This window comes from Dioscorea cayenensis, chromosome 18, assembly GCF_009730915.1.
Source record: "Dioscorea cayenensis subsp. rotundata cultivar TDr96_F1 chromosome 18, TDr96_F1_v2_PseudoChromosome.rev07_lg8_w22 25.fasta, whole genome shotgun sequence".
NCBI classification, from domain to species: Eukaryota; Viridiplantae; Streptophyta; class Magnoliopsida; order Dioscoreales; family Dioscoreaceae; genus Dioscorea; species Dioscorea cayenensis.
In genome coordinates, this window is record NC_052488.1 from 16,472,377 (window position 1) to 16,493,840 (window position 21,464).

At 37.7% G+C, this 21,464-nt stretch overlaps 2 protein-coding genes and 1 long non-coding RNA gene across 4 annotated transcripts; 1 reads left to right on the top strand and 2 right to left on the bottom strand.

Moving 5' to 3' along the window:
- Positions 1-6,675: 6,675 nt before the first annotated feature.
- Positions 6,676-8,847, bottom strand: LOC120282462 (1-aminocyclopropane-1-carboxylate oxidase homolog 3-like). The gene is made up of 2 exons (XM_039289282.1): positions 8,027-8,847; positions 6,676-6,936 (listed from the first exon to the last, which is right to left on the bottom strand). Exons 1-2 carry the CDS (start codon positions 8,840-8,842, stop codon positions 6,679-6,681), a joined length of 1,074 nt encoding a protein of 357 aa, XP_039145216.1. The 5' UTR covers positions 8,843-8,847; the 3' UTR covers positions 6,676-6,678.
- A 532-nt stretch (positions 8,848-9,379) lies between these two features.
- On the top strand, positions 9,380-11,258 carry LOC120282538. Of its 2 annotated transcripts, none has more exons than XR_005542983.1 (4): positions 9,380-9,537; positions 9,636-9,722; positions 10,622-10,682; positions 11,234-11,258. It is a non-coding gene; the product is annotated as an uncharacterized LOC120282538 (long non-coding RNA). The 2 variants fall into 2 exon arrangements; XR_005542984.1 differs by lacking the exon at positions 11,234-11,258 and adding an exon at positions 10,863-11,204.
- Positions 11,259-18,592: 7,334 nt separating this feature from the next.
- On the bottom strand, positions 18,593-19,234 carry LOC120282837 (1-aminocyclopropane-1-carboxylate oxidase homolog 3-like). Its single transcript, XM_039289679.1, has one exon. The coding sequence runs from the start codon at positions 19,232-19,234 to the stop codon at positions 18,593-18,595; it is 642 nt and encodes a 213-aa protein (XP_039145613.1).
- Between the last annotated feature and the right edge of the window lie 2,230 nt (positions 19,235-21,464).

Here is a 21,464-nt window from a genome sequence, read left to right on the forward strand (position 1 = left end):
TTTCAATTGCCCACCTCCACATATGTTTGTGATTACTTTATCATTATTGAGATTACATGCGTACATTAAGGTCAATGTACATCACATCTTAAGTGTTTGGGTGGGGTGGGGGGGTAGTTCACATTACACATGTTCTTTACTTATGCTTTTATTGTACATGCTCATGTAGCCAATGGCTGTTCACCTTAGTTACAATGGTCGAATTCTTATGTTTAGGGGAGAATTTTTAACATTGAATGTTCTCATGTACTAGTTTTACTTGAATTTTTAGGAATTTTTGCCTGATTAACACTTTGTTGCACTACTCATTCATTAAAACTTGTGGAAACTCAAGTTTGACGTTTAAGGGACTAGTTTTAGTTTGTTTCTTGCTTTAGTTTTTTTTTTAAAAAAATAGTTATATTTGTTTGTTCATTGTGGGTGGAAAGAGCTACCACCTATGAAGTATGAAGCTACTCCCATAAGTCAGATACTAGTTATGCCCTAATGAGAGAAAGAACTATCTCATGGGATGAGTGAAAGCTACTACCCCGGTAGAAAGAACTACCACCTCGAAAGTGTGAAAGGCAACTTAGCGGCCATTTCGGAAAGGGCTACCTTAGAGGATGTGTGAAGCTACTACCTTCTCTTTTCTTTGTGTACATAAACAAGTCCTTCTAACTTAGAGCTTTGAGGAGTATACGTTGGGTTGACATGAGTGAGTTTACACACACTTACATGATATTGGGTTGTTATCCTTTTTTATTCAAGTTTTTAGCTAGAGCATTAATTTTTCGTATTTGGTGTTGAAATTGTTCCTTACTTGTAGAATGCTTCCCTTGCATGCTTTTGGAGAACCTAAGGCCAAGCACTTTTATTTTTCCTTCTTATATGCTTAATGTTTTATTTTGCTTGAGGACAAGCAAAAGCTTAAGTGTGATGGAGTTTGATAAGTGCTTGTGTAATAGTAATAAAAAGCATTCTGTTCTTACATTGAGCATTACTTTTCTCAGATTTTATCTCTTATACATGCGTATTTGTGTTCTTTTGTGCATGTAGGGTTATGGAGACGATTATGAAAGAAACAAACCAAAAGTAGATCATGGATGCACTTTGTTGATGAAATCTTGGAGTGAACAAACGAGAAGACACAAGTTATGCTCAAAGACACGTGATTGTGTGCCAACCTCTACTGTGCTCAAGTAAATACATGGTTTAAAGGGGCACAAAGGCAGTCACATTTGCGTGTTCCGACTTGTGCAAGGCTAGCAATATCTCCGTCATAGCTCGCAGAAAACTGAAGTTCCAGAAATTCACACGGGCATGTGGAAATTCCACACGCTCGTGTGGATGCTCGATTCCAACCTATTTAAAGCCACGACTTCAGCCGTTTGAGAGATCCTTTTTCCATCCCTTTTCCTATCTTTTCCCCATCTTTGGGGTGCTCGCGGCTAAGGCTTGGAGTGGCTTTGGCAAGGTTTTTGGAGTGGTTCTACGGCCTTCAACACCGCATTTCTTTGGAAGATAGTTATTGGGAGAGCTTTCATCATCATCAATTTAGCGAGGTGTGCCCTAGGCTTGACGAGGGAACCCTTGGGGAAGACGAGGCTACTCTACAAGACCATCGATACGGACTACAAGGGGGTTTTACTCATGGATTGCATGTTTTTACTTTTGATTTCATTATTGATTCTATCTTGCTCCATGGAGATCTAAACCCTTAGTGGGTGCTTGGACTTGTAAACCTTAGGATGATTTTGTTTCATTGACTTTGTATTATGTTTTCTTTAATTGATGTTCTAATTGAGTTCCAATCTTGAATGCTTGTTGAGTTGATTTTCCCTTAGAGTGACACTAGGGTTGAGAATCCATCTTGGTAATCCTTGTGGATGAGTGACACACCATGAGGGTTAGACAAAGCTGGGTTGGAGAGGGTTGAGAGAGTGAGTCGAGAGGTAGCGGAATGTCCCCTTTCCCTCCGGTGTGATTTATCCTACCTCCATATTCCAAGAGTTCTTTGCGGTCACAATATAGTGAAGTGCTAAGAGACGAACTCTGCTAGGGCTTAGTTGCGCAAGCAACAGAGTGAAGCATTGAAGTAATCCTTAGTATCTAGGGCTTAATTGTGACTAGGGGTCTTTCGCCTGGACAAAAGGGTTAGATCTAGATTAGGGAATAGGGTTTATCACTTGGAGTCCATAGAGCATTAAGCAACCTTGCACAGTGTGAGGTGTTGAGACTGAGCGATTTCTCCGTCAGGGCATAGTGTAGGGTTAGTCACGGTTGACCTTAGGTTTGGGACCGTTTGTTTAAGGATTTCCATGATTCGTTAGACATCAGTTAGGAGACATAATGATTGGTCTTATACTTAAATCAATAGTCCTAGGGTGAGCAATGTCCGGGTGCCCTACTTTCTATCGATTGCCTCTCCTCTCATTCTATTGCGTCTCTCTTTCTTATTTTCTTTATTTCTTTTCTTTTCTTCACATTGATATTGTTCATACCACTATTGATTCATCTTCACCATAGTTAAATAGCAAATCTTGTGTTTCTGATCACTATTCCTTGTGGATACGACTACCCACTCACTAGGGTACTTTTATTACTTCGACAACCCATGCACTTGCGGTACACACGCAAAAGGGGTGTGTCAGATGGACTATAACACAAGATAGAAGACCTTACAAATAGGAATTAAGGCCATAAGTAATCCAGTAAGACTTGTGACCCATCATCCCCAGCTCTTTACGGCCGCATCCTTATGCCCGTAAGCACCTAGTAAGTAGCACGGTATAAATATTCCTTACGAGGGTATTTAGGGCATCTTTGGTTCTATTCAAATGTGAGGCTAAAGGGTAGAAGAAGGGTGAATCTCCAGGGCTTTGGAGGTGACTCAAAAGTAATATTGAACCCATCTATCTTGGAGAAGAAGGATTTTAGCCGTCAAGCTTAGCTTGACGGTGTCTATGGAAGGTCCTTAGGCATTCTCTGGCGATCATCTTCCGACACGATTAAGAATGGGGTTTTCATGTCTAGATTAATATCTTCATGTCTTGTTATTTGGATGCTTGTCCTCCATTAATGGAGGGCTAATTTTGTAGATGTTCGAGCATAGTTGAACTCTAGGGCTTCATTCTATTTGACATTGGTTGTGGATTTTGTTGATTTACTTATTTCTTAATTTCAATCCAAATTATTTGAATCCAATTTCATGTTTTGTATGGCTTGATTGCTATTGAGATGAAAGCCCTAGTTCTCATGTACGATGTGCTTTGTAAAGAGTAGAAATACCCACCTACCATAGACATGCCGCGATTGGAGGAAATTTTGAGTAAGCCTAGCAATGAGGTACTTTGGAGTTGAGAGTTCTCCTTCTTCAATCCTTCTGAGTGGATTAACAAGTTATTTCCATACTCTTTGCAATCATAAGAAATAGATTTTAGGAGAAATCGCATTTCTATTCTATATGTGATTAGGGGTAATCTCTTCGCAAGAAGGATTATCTATTTCAGAAATTTTTGTTAATTCACATTAAGATTTCATAGAGTGCAAAGTGATTGTGGGGTGTCTGTATCAGCACTATACTAAATCAATTACTATTCATCCTTGTAAGAGGGGTTTAGTATATTTTAGGATTTTTCTTGGTTCAAATAGGATTGCATGCTTTTACATCCTTTGTCCTAAGCTTAACAAACCCTAGAGGGATACTATGCCTTGGCATCCCTTCTCCTCCTAATTTCTCAACTACTTTGATTTCTTTGTTATTGCTTTTTATTGTTGTTCACACACACCACTACTTTCTTTTAGCTTAATTTTTGGGATAGGAATTAGTACTAGTAATCTCAATCTTCCTTGTGGATTGATGCCCTACTTTCATGCACACTTTACTACTTGATTGGCATATACTCTTTGGTCCCTATCATCTGTCATACTCAAATTAGCAATTGTTTGCATCACTAACTACACTCAAAGAACCAAACAGTTATGAAGAGGCTATTGTTGAACCTACTTGGCAAGATGTAATGCAAAAAGAGTTGATGCCTTGGAGGCCAATAAAACCTAGGAGCTAGTTCCTCTATCTTCCAAGAAGAAACCCATAAGCTATAAGTGGGTTTACAAAATTAAGTATAAAACACATGGTATAGTGGAAAGATATAAAGCAAGGCTTGTTGTGGGAGGCTTTACTCAAAGGTAAGGGATGGATTATACATAAACTTTCTATCATGTTGTTAAAATGACAACAGCAAGGAACATTATTCCAACAGCTATTAAAAAGGGTTGAAAGATGAATCAATTGGATGTTAATAATGTTTTTTTTTTTGCATGGAGATCCAAATGAAGAGATTTATATAAGAGCTCCACCAGAAGTTCAAACCACATGTTAAAATATTGTGTGCAGACTAAAGAAGCCAAGAGCACAATCGTGCTTATGAAAGCAAGACCCAAGCACAGGCGTGCTTTTGGGTCATGCACTTCACTATCTAGAAAAATTCACTTTGATGCAAAACCCTAGATCTAGCTGCAAAGAGCATGGCCCAACCACGGGCGTACTTGGGTCAAAAACTCCTTTTTAAGTCCCAAAGTTGGGGTTTGAAAGGAGTTCAGCTTGGGATTTTAGAGGCAACCTTTGGATGATCTTCACTACCATCCATCCAGGGATTATAGAGCCAAGGTTTTGAAGTATGATTTGGAGTGGAGCTAAGTCAGCGGGAAGATCCTTGGAGCACAATCAGAGGAGTTCATGGATTCTTACTTGATTGTTTTCTTTATCTTTTCAATGTTGTGTAAATCCATGAGGTGCTAACCGCTTTCCGGTGCCTCGGATTCATGAACTTAGTTGATAATATTTAGTTGATTTACTCTTTTGCATTGATTATGGAATTTTCTTGATTTTCCATATTAAAACTTGTGTTACATAACTTGATGTGCATGATTTGCGCAGTTGTGATTGTAATACTTGACTTGTGTTGATGCCATAGTTGTGATTGCCGTAGTGTAGTTGCAAAACTCGATATGCACGATTCCTGTAGTTACAATTGCAAAATTTGGCATATTTGATTGTCGTAGATATGACACTGCTTAGAGAGCACCCATAGGATCCATAGGATGTACCTAATAATCAATGTAGGAAAGTCACTACATGTTTCACTAAGGGATTGGTCCAGGGCGCTACTTCTCATCACTGCTTCTACCTAGTTCTTATAATGTTTCTTTCCATCCTCTTTTCACTCTTCTTATTCTTTCTTTAGATTCATTGAATAGAGGTTTATCCCAATCTTTGATTAAGCCAGATATTGAAAGATAAATTAGTACTAGAAGATTGTTGATCCTATAGATTTGACTACCCGATCCTTTTTTGGATATATTGTACTACTTCATACCACCAGTGCACTGCAGATACACAAGTGGTGTATCAACAACCAGATGAACTTTACTTTTTTTCTTTGTATTCATGGAGGATTTCATCTCCTTGTTTTGATCTTTTTGATCTCTTGCTAGACGGAGCTAGGTATTCAGCTTGGTTTTTTTTTTTGTTGTTGTAGTTCTTGTTGTTTGTTTGCAGAGCTTTATCATATTTAGCTCAAAATTCAACTTGTTTGTCTGTTGCGAACTTAAAGAAATCTTCTTCAAGCTCTAAAAAATAAGTGTTGCCCTTCTTCTCTAATCATAACCAACATGCTCAATATGAAGTATTGGTACAGAGTCTAAAGATTTTAAAGCTAACAAAATGTGTATCGTTTCTTTGTTTAGTGCTAATTGTTCAATAATTCTTTGCCAAATTATGGTTTCATGCACAACTAGTTAGTTTAGTACTCAACAAATTAGTGATATCAAGATACATCCACTTTGCAACCTTAATAACAACTTATTTGTACTTGTGAATTTATTGTTTCCATCATTATTTATGCATGCAAGACTGATTACTCAACTATAATAATTAGTACTTAACTCTTTAATTGTAGTTCTTGGTTATTAATTTCAGTCAATGGTAATATGATACTTTTGAAGACAATTACTTTCAATTCAAATTGGTTCTTTTCTACACATATTCATATTCTACGATTTTAATTTAAAAAAAAATTATGGTTTCACAAATTTGCCAAATAGGAGCAGAGAAATTATTTTTTTCCGTGTTCTCAACACGTGATTCTTTGACAAACAAAACAGAAGAAGAAAAAAACCGTTAACGGTGTTAACTATTCCTTATTTGACTGGGTTAAAATTGTGATTCATTTGAAAATAGGCCCATGCGGCATAAAAAAACATTACCATGATTTCATTTGGTTTTGGAGATTTTAATTTTTTTTTTTAATAAAATTTTGGGAAAGATTAATAGATAGAAAAAAAGATGTTTTTACGCAAGATTTGCATCATGAGATCTCCTAAGCTTGCACTTCCCTCCTTTGTTACACAGTTAGAAAGACGAAGCCATACTCTTTATATTGTACTATGCTGAAGATCAAATATATTGTCATTTTTCACTCGGTGTTTATTAGCCTCGTCCTCCTTAGGAACCCAAAAAAGGAGAAATCTGGAGGCCACCGCTAAACTTGTAGAGATCTCAACGCCAATTAGAATTATCTAATTAGGGACCTTAATTATTTATGCTTTATGCTTAGCGTACATGTTGTCATCCAAATAACTATAATAAAATCTAAAAAATGGCATTAATCTTACCATATAATTATTGTCATTACTTCATTTGTGCTTAAAATGTTCAGTAATGGATTTACACCCTACTGCTTTGGCTAGAAAAATATTGACAAGTTCTGACATGTTAAAATTACGATAGCAAGCCGGTTTTTCATTTGATATCAGCTCATATAAGGGGCCATATAGATTCATGTCTTCTTTACTTCCAGGATTAAAAAAAACTGCAACTGATACTCTTGGTTCATTGGTAGAGTTAGCTATCACCCGATGTTGCACGCTTTTGAATTCATCATTGGAAATAATCTGAGGTATCGAGAAAGATGAAAATAGAATTTACTCAAAAGTGAAATTATATGATAATGTGTAGTGGATAAAAATATATTAAATATAAATAAATAAATAAATTCATTTGGCTTACATATTTATGGATATGACATTCAAGTATATGTATAGGTGTAGAAAGTCTTCTAGAATATATGTCTCTGGTTCATGCCACATCATGAATTGTTATCATTATTCTAGTTTTATTTAATAATCAACTAATGACCAGACCGACCATATCAAACACAAAATTGTAATAAGCTATAATAATAAAATCTCAATTTTATAACTATACTTCAGTTTTTAATCATCGCCGCAAGTGCACATTCATTTGTTTACATAAGTATAAAAAACTAACTTAAATTAGTAGTTGATTTATATTGATTTCATTTTTAATTTGTTTCTATTTGTTTGTACTCTTTGTTTTTCAATAAATCAGTAATTTATCTATTTTTTATAAAACATTAATTTAAACTAATTAATATATCACTATTTTAGTAATATAAACATTAGTTTAGTTAACTTCCTTGCATTGAATATATTCATGTAATAATATTATAGAAATTTGTTGGATAGCGAAGAATATATATCTTATATAACTGATCGGAATAAATAAATAAATAAATCATTTATTCCTCTGCTTAATTAGTCTGGATCTCCTAGTCTTGTTTTTATTTTAAGCCTTTTTTCATAAAAAATAATTTCTTGTGTAACTTCATATAATTTTAATATTATAATATTATAAATTACTAAAAATTAAGCTCATGTTTTTGAGATCCTGACACTACTGCTTTCACTCCAAATTCTTTCCAAGAAGTGTTAGTATAAATATATATATATATATATATTTTTTTTATTTTTATTAGAAAATTATTGATTTAGAGATGACAGAGGATCAGGAAACAATGAGACATTATCTAGAACTCATAACAATATTAATAACAATAGTAATAATAACGATACTTGTATTTGTTGCTTGCGTTTCTGTTTGAAGTTTGCAAGAAGGTCAAATAAAAACAGAGATTGTTCCAAAATTAAGAGCAAACTTAAACCATCATGCATGCATACGTACCTGAAGGAAATCACCAACGTTGACAACAAGAGCCCCAGGAATGGGTTTCACATCAATCCAAGACTCATCCCTGAGGCTCTTCACCTGAAGCCCACCAATCTTGTCTTGAATCAGAACAGTCAAAACCACGGCATCCGTGTGCTCCGCTGACCCAAACGTCCGATCAGGCTCCGGGCATGGTGGATAGTATTGTCCCGCTAACCCTCTCCCTTCCAGGCACGTCAGGTCCTCCAGCCTCGCCGGTTTCACCCCGAGCCCTTCACACATCATCCCCATCACTTGCTTCGCCACCTCCTTCACCTGCTCGTCCCACGCCACCAGTTCCGACCTGCAAACCTCCGGGATCTGGTCCACTTCCGGTGGGACAGGACCGAAGGTGATTTTCAACGTATCTTTCCAGCTCGCTGCCTCCGAAAGGAACAGGTCCAGGTTCGAGAAGTAGCTGACGCCGGCACCGGGCGTGCGCCTGTAGTGTTGGGAACGGATGGTTGCTGGGAGCTCGTGGAAGGATCGGACGGCGGAGATTGTGTTCTCGATGGTGGAGAGAGGGATATCGTGGTTGATGAGCTGAAAGAAGCCCCAGTTTCGGCATGCCGAGCGGATGAGATCGACGGCGATGGGGCGTGAGAGGGAAAGATCTACGGTGGGGATTGAGAGATAGGTGGTGGAGGGGATTGAGAGGGAGATGTTTGGGTGGTGGAATATGACGGGAATGGAGGTGATTCCCGAATCAACGAGTCCTTTGACTCCGGTTTTGGTATCGTCGAACTCTTTAAGAGCTGTAACTCGGTCAGTCATGGCGGAGGACATAGCCATGCTTCTTGTCATCAATGTCATGCATATGTGCTCATACTTAATTCATATTTATAGGAATATTTCTTTCTGTTTTGATTATTTTTGTCAAAGTTATTTGGTTGAATTTTTGCGCTTATTGCAATGGTGCTTATAGTGGAGTTCCCATGATTTGATGGGTTATAGTGAATGGGTGGATAGCGTTGAAGATACAACCGATAAATTGGAGTAAGAATCATCCAGCACTGCCCGACTAAATGAATTTACTATGTAATTTATTATATAGTTAGTTATTAATACAGTCGGTATTTTTCTTTTCATGAATGCATGGAATTATATAAAAAAACATTTGTTTTACCTATTTTTTATAGGTTATAATATTCTGCATCATAATTGTAATGTCCACAAGGTTGGCCTTTGACCAAGTTTGACCATAGCTTGTTGACTTTTCTCGAGAAGATGAACCCGTGACTCTCTGTAGCCCAACTCGTGACCCCCTGTCAGATCGCATATAAACCCCGGTCTTGTCGGGGTTGGTGAGAGAATGCTTGGAGAGGTCTATATTTCTTCCTGGGAGGTTTTGTTTTGGAGACCATTTTCTTCCTCAAGGATTCTTCTCCATCCTCCCGACCACTTAACCCTTTTTGTTGGGATTCTCGGTACCGGCGGCAGCTAGGAGAAGGGAGTTCCTGGTTTTGGGTTCTTCACCGAGTTTCCAGGTTTTTATTTTGATTGTTGATCTTTTAAAGCTTCTAGTCTGAGTAGGTAGCATGTTGTGTTAAGTGTGGTTGTAAGCTGCTTGTGTGTAATTCTTCAGATTCCTGCATGAGTGTATGCTGCCATTAGAAGCCTGTAAAGTCATCTTTGAACTCCTGTGTCCAAATCGTAGGACACCTTTGTTGTGGTATTGTACTAATCTCTCTTCTTTTAGTATGATACTTGTGTGGATGGATGCTGTCTCTTTTGCACTGTCAGCTTAAGTTTGCATCTTTGAAACCAAATTGTATGCTGTGTTTGTGATCTTGGAAACTAGATTTGTTTGAGTGACAGGATTACTCTCTTGTTATATTTAAATTCTTGTTTCCATGTTAATGGATGTTAGCAGGAGTCAGTTCCCTATTTATGCTCATTAGTAGTAATAACTCTGGTTTTTCTGGTCGTTGTTTGGAGTTGGTGTTTGATTGTTTTATTATAGGTATGCATGCATTTCTTGGTCTAAAGAAAATTTCCTTTTTCCTTGGGAATTCCACCACTATCAGTTACTTCATTCTAGAATGTTTGCTTTCTTTTAGCCATGCTGGTAGTGGAATGTTTTTATATTTAAATTGGTGTGTTAGGTCTTTATAGATTTTTTGGAACATGTGTTAAATAGTGTTTTTTTTTTTGTTAGAGATTTTTTTGGGAGCTGGTGTATTATTGCAGAACCCTCCTAGTGTTAATATATTTTTATATATTTGTATAGTTGATTCTTTTGGTTGGCTTACTCATTTATTTTCTGCTGAGAACTTGTAATTTCTGCTAAGTTCTGTGCGTTCATTCTAGCGTAGGCATGCCATTGTGCTAGTTTTGTTTAGTTGGAAAGGAAGCCCAGCATGTTAGGTATTTTATTTAGAAGCATGACCTTCCTTCTTAAATATTTCATATTAGTTGTATTATGTGGCTGTGTGTCTTTTAGTGTGCTTGGTTGTTCAGTTGCTTTGCTAAACTTTGAGATCTTTTAATTGATAAGTTAGCTCGGGCTATAGACGTAAGATAAGCCATGCCCAAAATTATTTCTGAGTGAAGTTTTATTTGTTGGGTTAGATTGTCGTAGCGAGCCTTAGTCGTGGGACTTGGTGAACCCGGCATTATAGCTCGGAACCAGGTAGGCTCTCGCACCCGCAAATTTCATATTTCTGACAATTATTATGTATTTAAGTTGTTTCATTATTTATGTAATTTTATTTAATTATTTATTTACTTACTTGTCATTTATTTATTTATTTAATTGCATTATTTATTCAATATTTTCTCTGTCTATATGTCGTATTTCTGCTGTTTTTAGTACATCTGCATTCCTGGCTCGCCCAGCTAGGAGGAGTAAGTCCTAGCCATGTGCACATGTTTTCTGTAGTAGCGCTACCCCTCGACTGCTGTCGAAGATCCGGCTTCGGCTGTTGATACTCTGTCCTGTTCTGTCCCTATTTCACAATCGATGATCCAGCCTCGTGCTGTCGATTTCTGTTATTAGCCAGGAAGATGTACATGACTGTTCTGCGTGTTTTCCTTATTTTGGATTATTTCTGTATTCTACATATTTTTCTGTATTTTGTACGAATTATAATCTGTTATTCTGCAATATCTGCTTTATCTGTTGATTCTGCGATCCTTCTGGGCCCTTGTGGCTCATGCGCTCTGTGAATTCTGTTCTTGCAGGAGAAGATCAAGTCTAGGATCTGTGCGGGGCGGGGGGTGTCCGGGAGTCGTATCGTCTGCTTTTATCAGTATCTCTGTACTACACTTTTTTTAGTGTAAGGCTTGTATTCTGACTGTATTTGTGTTTTGCAAACTGTTGGGTGGTATTTGTACTCTGTAGGACTGCTAAAGCCCGTACTTGATGTATTCAGTTCCCAGTATCCTATTCTTGCTTCTGTATTACTGTTCATATCTGCTTGTTAGAGTTAACTTTGACCAGGTCAAATCTGAGGCCTTGCATCCAGTGAGGCCAGTCCCACTGGATGCGGCCGATCTGTCAGCGGGCACGACTGTGGAGCTGGGGCGTGACAATAATTTTAGGTGAGTTGCAAAGGCATCACTATGGGCGCTTTGAGCAAGCCCATTGAAGAGCACGACTTTTTAGATAAACAAAAGTTTTAATGCACATGCAATATATTTATACCTTTTGGAAATGGATCATACAGTAAATTCTAAGTTACAGGGACATAAAGTGGTTTCATTGTTTATATTAAGATAAACATTAATTATGAGATGCTTGCATAACATAAATTTTATGAACTATGACCCAATTTTTTTTTGGGAAAGAGGAGCGGGGCGAACCCACTAAAGACCCAGGGACGTGCACAAACCTTGGTGGAATAAATGGGGATGGGGCCGCGCTCACATGGGCGCTGGAACCACTATACACAACCACTATTCACAACTCTCAGAAATGTGCCCTCAGCCGAGAATCGAACTCTCACCACTCGGTGTGAGCTCTATCAGCGACCCGTGTACCAATAGACCCAAAGGTCATTGGCAACTATGACCCAAATTTAGTGGCAGAACAAGGGGGGCTAAGGAGGGCCTCCTTGCCTTTGGTGCCGGGCCGCCAGTGAGACATCTTCGGGTAAAATTGGAAAGCCCACCTCGGACATCGGGTGGAACTAATTTATCAGGTTGTATTCATGTTGGAATTGGATTTTTAAAAGACGAAGAGAGTAGGAACAATTTATATTTTTTTCAAAAAAAAAAATTATTTAACATATTCTAATTACAATCAAAGATGATAACATCATCAATCTCACCATCTAATTATCCTTGTCATCTCATGGAAGCTTAAAATGTTGAGTAATGCAATTACATCTTACTGCTTTGCCTAGAAAGAGCTTGGAATGCTCTGACATCTTCAAATTACGATAACAAGCTGGGTTTTCAGGTGAAATTAGCTCTAGCAAAGGACCATATAGATCTACATCTTCTTTCTTTCCAGGATTAAAGAAAAAAAGCAACTGATATTCGTGGTTCATTGCTAGAATTAGCCAATACTCGATGCGCCACACTCTTATACTCATCATTGAAAATGATCTAAAAAAGGTTGAAAAAAAAAAAAGTAAAACAAGTTATACAATAATGTGATGTGGAAAACAGAAAAAAATAAAAAATCTCCAAATTACACATTTATAGGTGTTCCATTCACCTGCATATATATATGGAAATGTAGAAAGTCTTGGATAATGCATCACAAATAATAATTACTATTATTTTAATTTTATCTAGTAATCAATTAATGACTAGATCAGCTCTATTAAGCATAAAAGAACAATAAGACTGATCAAAAGGTCTCATAATTTGTAAATGTGCTTTCATTTTTATTTATTTATATAAATATGTGTATAAGACTATCAATTAATCAAGTTGTCCACGGGCAGCTCAAGCTTGCCTCTATAAAAAGAAGAGCTTGATTTGAATTTCAAAGCTTTGGAATCAAGCTTAAGTTCGGTTTATGAGCTCAACATTAATTTCAAGTTACATAGAGGTCAATTGAGATTTGCTTAGTATGAATAACTTTTATATAATTAATATAAAATGATAGATATATACATATATATATATATATATATATAGTGTTCATCTTTAAAAAGCAAAAGTCAACCAATAAATGATGTTTTATTTTCAAATTAAATATATTCTATTTTGAAATCTAAATAAATAAATCGATTTGCATTTAATTTTTAGCTTAAATTGATTAAAGCTTGAATAAGTTTTTTTAAAGCTAATTTCAAGCTTGAACTCGAATTTGAAAATTAAAATCGAGGTGAGTTCAAACAATTTTCTTTGAGTTTATATTAAGTTCAAGCTCAATCTCCTCAATTTCGAACAACCTTGACCTAGACCCAATCAAATCAGGTTTTCAGTGCTATGTAAGCAAGATCTTGCATCTTAAAGTTTTCTTCATATAAAAAACAACAAATTACACTAATGTGTTGCTATGTTGATGATATCAAAATTATTTTCATTAATTCGCGGAAAATTAAATATGTTCATTTTAAGTTTATATTACAAACTTGTACTGAGTAGATGAAATTACTTTCAATTTCATGAATGTGTATTCTATAAGAAAACTGATTGCAAAATATCAAACATGCCTACATACCTGAAGGAGTTCACCAACATTGATAACAAGATCTCCAGGGATGGGTTTCACATCAACCCAACACTCATCCCTCACACTCTTTACCTGAAGCCCACCAATCTCATCTTGAATCAGAACCGTCAGAATCCCGACATCGGTGTGAGCCACAGACCCAAGGGTCCGATCAGGCTCCGGGCATGGTGGGTAGTAATGCCCCACTAACCATCTGCCCTCCAAACAAGTCAACTCTGATGGTGTTAGGAGTGAGATGTTAAGTGTAAACAAGAAGCTGGTGGAGTGAAGAGTAAGAAGAAGAAGAACACTTGATATTCAAAATACTTCTCACTACTCTCAATACAAACCATTCTCTCATATATAAAGAGAGACAAGACTTCAAAAGCAGTCAACCTGACATGCTATGAAGACTTAACCGAACTTAGACGAAAATAAGTCTTGACAGCTACCAAAACCTTAACATAGGATAACACAACTGGCCATTCTCATGCAACATACGTACATGGCATTCTATTACTCAGCTTCTCTAATAACCAATGTGCACTCTGAGTAGTCTTCAACACACTCCCTTACTCAGAGATTTGTTTGACTCCAAGTCGCTCGATAAGATGAACATGCTTCTTGACGGTCAGCGCTTTGGTAAGAACGTCAGCTGCTTGTTCGTTGGTGCTGCAGTGGAGAAGTTTGATTGCTTCATCGGTAATTAATCCTCGAATGAAATGGAACCGAGTGTCGATGTGCTTAGTCCGGCCATGCATGGCCGGGTTCTTGGCGATCGCTATTGCAGATTTGTTGTCGCAATAAATAATTGTAGCTTCCAATTGTTTTTCATTCATGTCTTCTAGAAGTCGTCGCATCCACATAGCTTGACAGGCTGCCGAAGTCGCAGAGACATACTCGGCTTCGGTGCTCGACAACGCTGTAATTTCTTGTTTCTTTGAACACCATGCTACAGCAGCCGAGCCAAGACTAAACACTCAACCAGTTGTGCTTTTCCGATCATCAATGGATCCGCCCTAGTCACTGTCCGTGTATCCTTCCAGCTTGAAATTATCAGTACGCTCATATGACAGCCCAAAGTTGATAGTACCAACGATGTAATGCATAATACGCTTTACCGCTCCGAGATGGTGCATTGAGGGACAATGCATATACCTGGCCACGACTGAGACAGCGTACATGAGGTCTGGACGAGTGTGCGTGAGATACAGTAGACTTCCCACAAGCTTCCTATACTTCCCTCCATCTGCTTCTCCAGAACCATCATCAAGGCTAAGTTTTTCATTAGGATCCATAGGACTTTGTTCAATTTTGCAATCAAGCATGTTAGCCTTGCGTAAAAAATTCTCAGCATATTTCCTTTGAGACACAAAGATGAAATCCTTGCCTTGCTTCACTTCTAAGCCTAGGAAATATTTGAGGAGACCAAGATTGGACATTTCAAACTTTGTCATCATAGTTTCTTTAAAGTCCTTCACCATCTCCAGAGAAGACCCCATATAGATAATATCATCCACGTAAATGCAAAGGAGAAGAAGATGAGTGGAACCTTGAGATTTTTTGTAGAGGGTGGGTTCATTTGCACTTCGTTCGAAGCCGAGCTCAAGAAAACATTGGTGCACTTTGCTGTACCAAGCTCGAGGAGCCTGTCGTAGACCATACAACGCTTTTCGGAGTTTATATACCTTCATTTCCTCCCCTTGAGTGATAAAGCCTTGAGGTTGAGAGACATAGACTTCGTCATGTAATTCGCCATTTAAGAAAGCGGATTTAACATCAAGTTGGTAGATTGGCCAGGCATTGTGCGCACCGAGAGCAAGAAGGACTCGTATGGTCTCCATACGAGCCACTGGTGCAAAAACCTCATCAAAATCGACACCTTCTCTTTGTGAGTAGCCCTTAGCCACCAGACGAGCCTTTCGCTTGTGTAGGACTCCATCAGCACCATATTTAGATTTATAGATCCACTTTAGTCCCACAGCTCGCTTCCCATTCGGTAAATCAACCAGCTCCCACGTCTGGTTTCGTTCAATTGCTTTCATCTCATCGATCATGGCCATTTGCCACTCAGAATCACCAACAGCTTCTTCATATGTGATAGGATCTGAAGCTGTGATAGCAAAGGCACAAGAGTTGTAAATATATGTGAGAGAGCGGTACCTGGAGGAACTTTCGTAAGAAGGATCATTATTGATGGTATTGTCTGAAGAGGCATTGCTTCGGTTGACTAGAGATGAAGTAATTTCATTGGATTTTTCTCCTGGTATTGTAATGACCACAAAACTAGGTGCTGAGTTTGAGGGAGACAAGGTGGGCCAATCCCAAGCAAGATTCTCAAAAAAACTCACATTTCTGCTGATACACACATTGCCATTTGACGGGTCAAACATTTTATAAGCCTTCGTGTCTTCACAGTAACCGATCAATACACACCTCTTCGTTTTGGAGTCTAATTTTTGGCGAAGATGTGAGTCAACTAACACATGGCCCACACACCCAAAAACACGCAGATGTCCAACTGATGGCCTTTCTCCTTTGAGAGCCTCGTACGGGGTTTTACCTTTGACCGCTTTAGTCGGAGACCGATTCAAGATGGTGACAGCAGCAGCCGTTGCCTCGGCCCACAAGTTTATCGGAAGATTCATCTCCCGAAGCATAGATCGCGCCATCTCTACCACCGTCTGGTTTTTTCTTTCTGCGACTCCGTTGTGTTCGGGTGAATAAGGAGCCATGAGTTGGTGAAAAATCCCATGAGATTCACAGTATGCAATGAACTCCCGCGAGAGAAACTCCCCTCCTCGGTCTGTCCTAAGAGCTTTCAATGAGAAACCAAGTTGTTTTTCTTGCATCTGTTTGAACACCATGAAGCATTCCAAGGCTTCGGACTTCCTCTGCATGAAATAAACCCAGCTATATCAAGAGTAATCGTCGGTAAGAAGAAACATATACCTGTTTCCTCCCATAGATGGCACTTGCATTGGTCCTACCAGGTCTCCATGCACAAGTTGTAGAGGAACAAACTGCTCACCGTGGTGTTCCTTTTTGGAAAGGAAGAACAAGTTTGTTTCCCCAAGCACATGCTTCACAGTGGATGCTCTAGCTCACCGGATGCAATGTCGGGGTAGATCCTTGACAAGTTGAGTTTGAGCCAAAAATTGCAAGCTTCTTATGTTCAAATGACCAAATCTCTTGTGCCAGAGTTTGAGCTCGTCATCTGTGTTAAAAACAACATTGGCCAAAGTAATGTTCCCAGCATCAAGTGGAAACATTTGATGAGCAGTCATGCGCACTCGTGCCAGAATTTTGTTGTTGAGCTCGTCAGTGATGGTGCACTCATTGCAGGAGAAGTTGAGAGTGTATCCACTCGTCATCAACTGACCAACACTGAGTAGGTTGCGCGCCAACTGAGGCACATACAAAACACTCCCAAGTTTACACACATTGCCTTCCTTTGATACAATCTGAACTACTCCAACACCAGCAACCTTGAGCTTCTTATCATCACCTAGTCGCACCATCTTTTGCGAGGTGTACTCTAATGTTTCAAACAACTCCTTGGCTCCAGTCATGTGGTTAGAACAACCACTATCAATTAACCAAGTTGCACTATGGGTTCCATCATCATCTTGAGTAGCCATAAGTAACTCATCTTCTTCGATTGCTTTTCTTACTATTTATGTCTTCCTTTTCTAGAATGGCCATAAACACCATTCCTTCTTCACTTTCTTCACCCTCTTTAGCTTCTTCTTCGATGAAATTTGCTTCATTGTACCAACACTGGGATTTAGTGTGCCCATATTTTTTACAAATGTAGCATTGAACTGGAGGTCGTTGCTTTTGTTTAGCATCTTCTTCTCCAAACCTTTGTTGTTTTTGTTTGGAGTCCTCCTGTTTATACAGGGGTGTTGAGGTCCTACCCCTGCCTCGACCTCGGAAGCGACCACGAAAGAAACCATGACCCCGGCTTTGACTTCCACGGATGCTAATGTCCCCAAGTTCACTGATCATAGCTTGAAGGGGTGCTTCTTCTTCTGATGACTAGGTTAATATTGTTTCATGTCCCTTGAGAGAATTGCTAAGCTCATGCACTGTGAGCTTTCCAAGATCCTTGGCTTCTATAATGGAAGACACAACGTGCTTGAAGTTTGAACTGAGGCTTCTCAAGATTTTCCCAACAATCGCTGCTTCATCCATCGATTCACCGAGAACTCTCAACTGATAGACAATCTCCAAGACTTTAGTTATATAGTCTTGAACCTTTTCACCATTCTTCATTCTCAGTGTTTCCAACTCAGACTTGAGAGAATAGAGTTTTACTGAGAGAATTTTAGAGCATCCTTGATACTCTTTATGCAGTATATCCCATGCTTGCTTTGCAGTTTTAGCTTCTGTAATGCGTATAAGAATCTTCTCATCGACACCTTGTTGAATGAGATACAGGGCACTCGCATCCGCATCTCTTCTCTTTTCAACAGCTCCTTCATCTCCATCCTCACTAAAACCATTCTCTACAATGTTCCACAGCCGTTTGGAACGAAACATAGTCTTCATTTTGAGGCTCCACAGACTGAAGTTTTCTCCTTTGAAAATAGGGACGCTGGTCAGAGTCGTACTGGTTTCGCCGAAGCTTTCCATAGCTTTGATACCACTGATGGTGTTAGGAGTGAGATGTTAAGTGTAAACAAGAAGCTGGTGGAGTGAAGAGTAAGAAGAAGAAGAACACTTAATATTCAAAATACTTCTCACTACTCTCAATACAAACCATTCTCTCATATATAAAGAGAGACAAGACCTCAAAAGCAGTCAACCTGACATGCTATGAAGACTTAACCTAACTTAGACGAAAATAAGTCTTGACAGCTACTAAAACCTTAACATAGGATAACATAACTGACCATTCTCATGCAACATACGTACATGGCATTCTATTACTCAGCTTCTCTAATAACCAATGTGCACTCTGAGTAGTCTTCAACAAACTCCTCAAGCCTCCCTGAGCTCACTCCGAGCCCCTCACACATCATCCCCATCACTTCCCTCCCCACCACCTTCACCTGCTCTTCCCACGCCACCAGCTCTGATCTGCAAACCTCCGGGATCATGTCCACTTCTGGTCGGACAGGACTGAAGGTGACCTGCAACGTATCTTTCCAGTTAGCGGCCGCCGAGTAAAACAGATCCATGTTCGAGAAGTAGCTAACGCCACCACGGGGCGCACGTGTGTAGTGTTGGGAACGGATGGCGGCCGGGAGCTCGTGGAAGGATCGGACGGAGGAGATGGTGTTGTCGATGGTGGAGAGAGGGATGCCATGGTTGATGAGCTGGAAGAAGCCCCAGTCTTGGCATGCAGAGCGGATGAGATCGACGGCGATGGGGCGTGGGAGAGAGAGATCGAAGATGGGGATTGAGAGGTGGGTGGAGGTGGGGATTGAGAGGCAGATGTTGGGGTGGTGGAATATGGCGGGAAGGGAGGTGATGCCAGAGTCAACGAGGCCTTTGACTCCGGTTTTGGTATCATTGAACACTTTTAGAGCTGGAACTTTGTCGGTGGTGGCTGAGGACATGGCCATACTTGGTTTCAAGGATAATGTGCGCTTGCCTCTTTTTTATTAATGGCGTATTTCTTCCGTTTTGGCTATATTAGGCTTTGTTTAGGTTGATTTTGGAAAGAAGCATTTTTTTTTTAATTAGTAGAAGCACTTGTTTTAAAAGTGTTTTTAAGAATAAATTAAGTCTTTATAAAAATAAATAAATAAAGTGTTTTTGAGTATTTTATGTTTGGATAACTTAAAGCAAAAACACTTAATAAGAGAGATCATTCATTGTCAGAGTTGTGTACATGAAGATACAATGGATGGACAAATGAAAAAAATTTGTACTAATGAAACCTTATGATATTTGTATGATAGATGAGTTTGTTTCAATCCCATGTATTCAACTTTGCATAGATTGTGCATTGTTTAAGAGCTCTCAAATCTAAATGTTTATTTCTGCATTTCATGGGTAAGAGTTCAGTATGATTTTTTTTTTTAGATTGCTTTAAGAGGAAAGATATTTATTGAATAATTGAAAGTGATTTCTAAACTCTCGTGGCAGTGAATTGCTTAAACAAATTGATTGTGAAGCTATAAAATTAATGCATTTTATGTTAAGTCTATGTTGTTATTATGCCATGAGAGAGATCATTTATTCTTAAAGTGTCAACAAAACCTTATAATAACTCTTCTATTATAGATGAACTGGATTTGATTCCATTGCATGTTCAACTTTTTTGCATATATGGTGAATTTTTGCAAGCTCTCAAATTTGAATGTTTATTTTATTCCTGCAAATCAGGTGATGAGACATCCAGAGACTGGGACAAAGCATGGTCAAGTTTCAGAAATAAAGGGAATAAATCAGCAATGAGAAAAACTGATGAAATAGTGTTATTTTGGAAAATTACCTCCCTCTAATGCTTGTTTGAGTTTTATTTTTCCACATGATTACTAGGATGTTCTGATCAATGCCTACATAGATTCTTCTTTTATGGATTAGAGTGTTTATGTTCGTTTGATAGTTGACTTTGGATGCTTGTGAGCTTTTCTATAAAAGTTTATGGTTTTGTGTTCTGGTTCATCACCAGTCTTTTTGTAACTCTTTGGTAAATTGACCAGACTTTTGATCTATATGCTTACTGCCTTTTGATATCTGTCCATCATAATGTTTCATTATTTAATTATTTTGGAGGTCGCTAATGGTGTTAGAACTGTGAATATGTGGTTTTATTTTTGTCTCTCCTGTATAAGTGCTTATTTTATAAATTAAATAATTGTATGAATATAATGATGATATTATGTGTCAGTAAAAAGACCATCATATCCATCACTAAAAGCTTTGAAAATTTATATTAAAATAGAGATATAGTGACGGTATTATCTGTTAGTAAAAATTTATAAAAAATTCATCCCATAGATGTATTGATGGTATTATCTATCAGTAAAAACTTCTAAAATTTTTTCACTAAAGCTATACTGACGGTATTATCCGTCAATAAAATTTTTTAAAAATTTCAACATTATAGATATAATGACGGTATTATCCATCAATAAAAACTTTTAAAAACTTCATCCCTATAGCTATACTAACGATATTATCCGCCAGTAAAAACTTTTAGAATTATTTAAGAATAAGGATAAAGTGACGGACATTTCTGTCAGTATAGGTTACAGCAACATATTTATTGCTGTCAGTATATGCCGATGGGATATTGCAACAGGCTTAATTTTTGTCAATATAAACCTATAGCGTCAAGGGATAATTTGACAAAAATTTTACTGTTGCAATAGAGTTTATGACCGTCACTATAGCATGAATATGGCTATAGTGACAGAAACTGAGGTTTTAGTGACGGATTTTTGACTGTCACTATAAAACAATTTTTTTGTAGTGAAAGCAAAACACACTTTTATATATGTAAAGTTGTTTGGATGGAGATTTTTAAAATACTTTTAAAAGTGAAAAATTACTAAAATAGACATTCATTGAGTTTCCATTAAATTACTATTAGACATTGGTATTAATTATAATGAAAACAATAATAATAAAAATAATAATAAATTAATGTATTATGATATTAATTATAATTACAATTGTTATTATTACATTAGTCTATTATTATTATTATTATTATTATTATTATTATCATAATTACATTAGTCTTTTATTATTAGTATTGTTATTATGATAATTACTATTAAAATAACAAAATGTGTTATGATTATAATTATAATTACAATTACAATTACAATCACAATTATT

Bases quoted from the DNA above. Each gene is read 5' to 3' on its own strand.
- LOC120282837 (XM_039289679.1), bottom strand. From the start codon at position 19,234: ATGGCCATGTCCTCAGCCACCACCGACAAAGTTCCAGCTCTAAAAGTG.
- LOC120282462 (XM_039289282.1), bottom strand. From the start codon at position 8,842: ATGGCTATGTCCTCCGCCATGACTGACCGAGTTACAGCTCTTAAAGAG. The intron at 6,937-8,026 runs GTACGTATGCAT...TCGATACCTCAG, and splicing joins ACGTTGGTGATTTCCTTCAG to ATTATTTCCAATGATGAATT.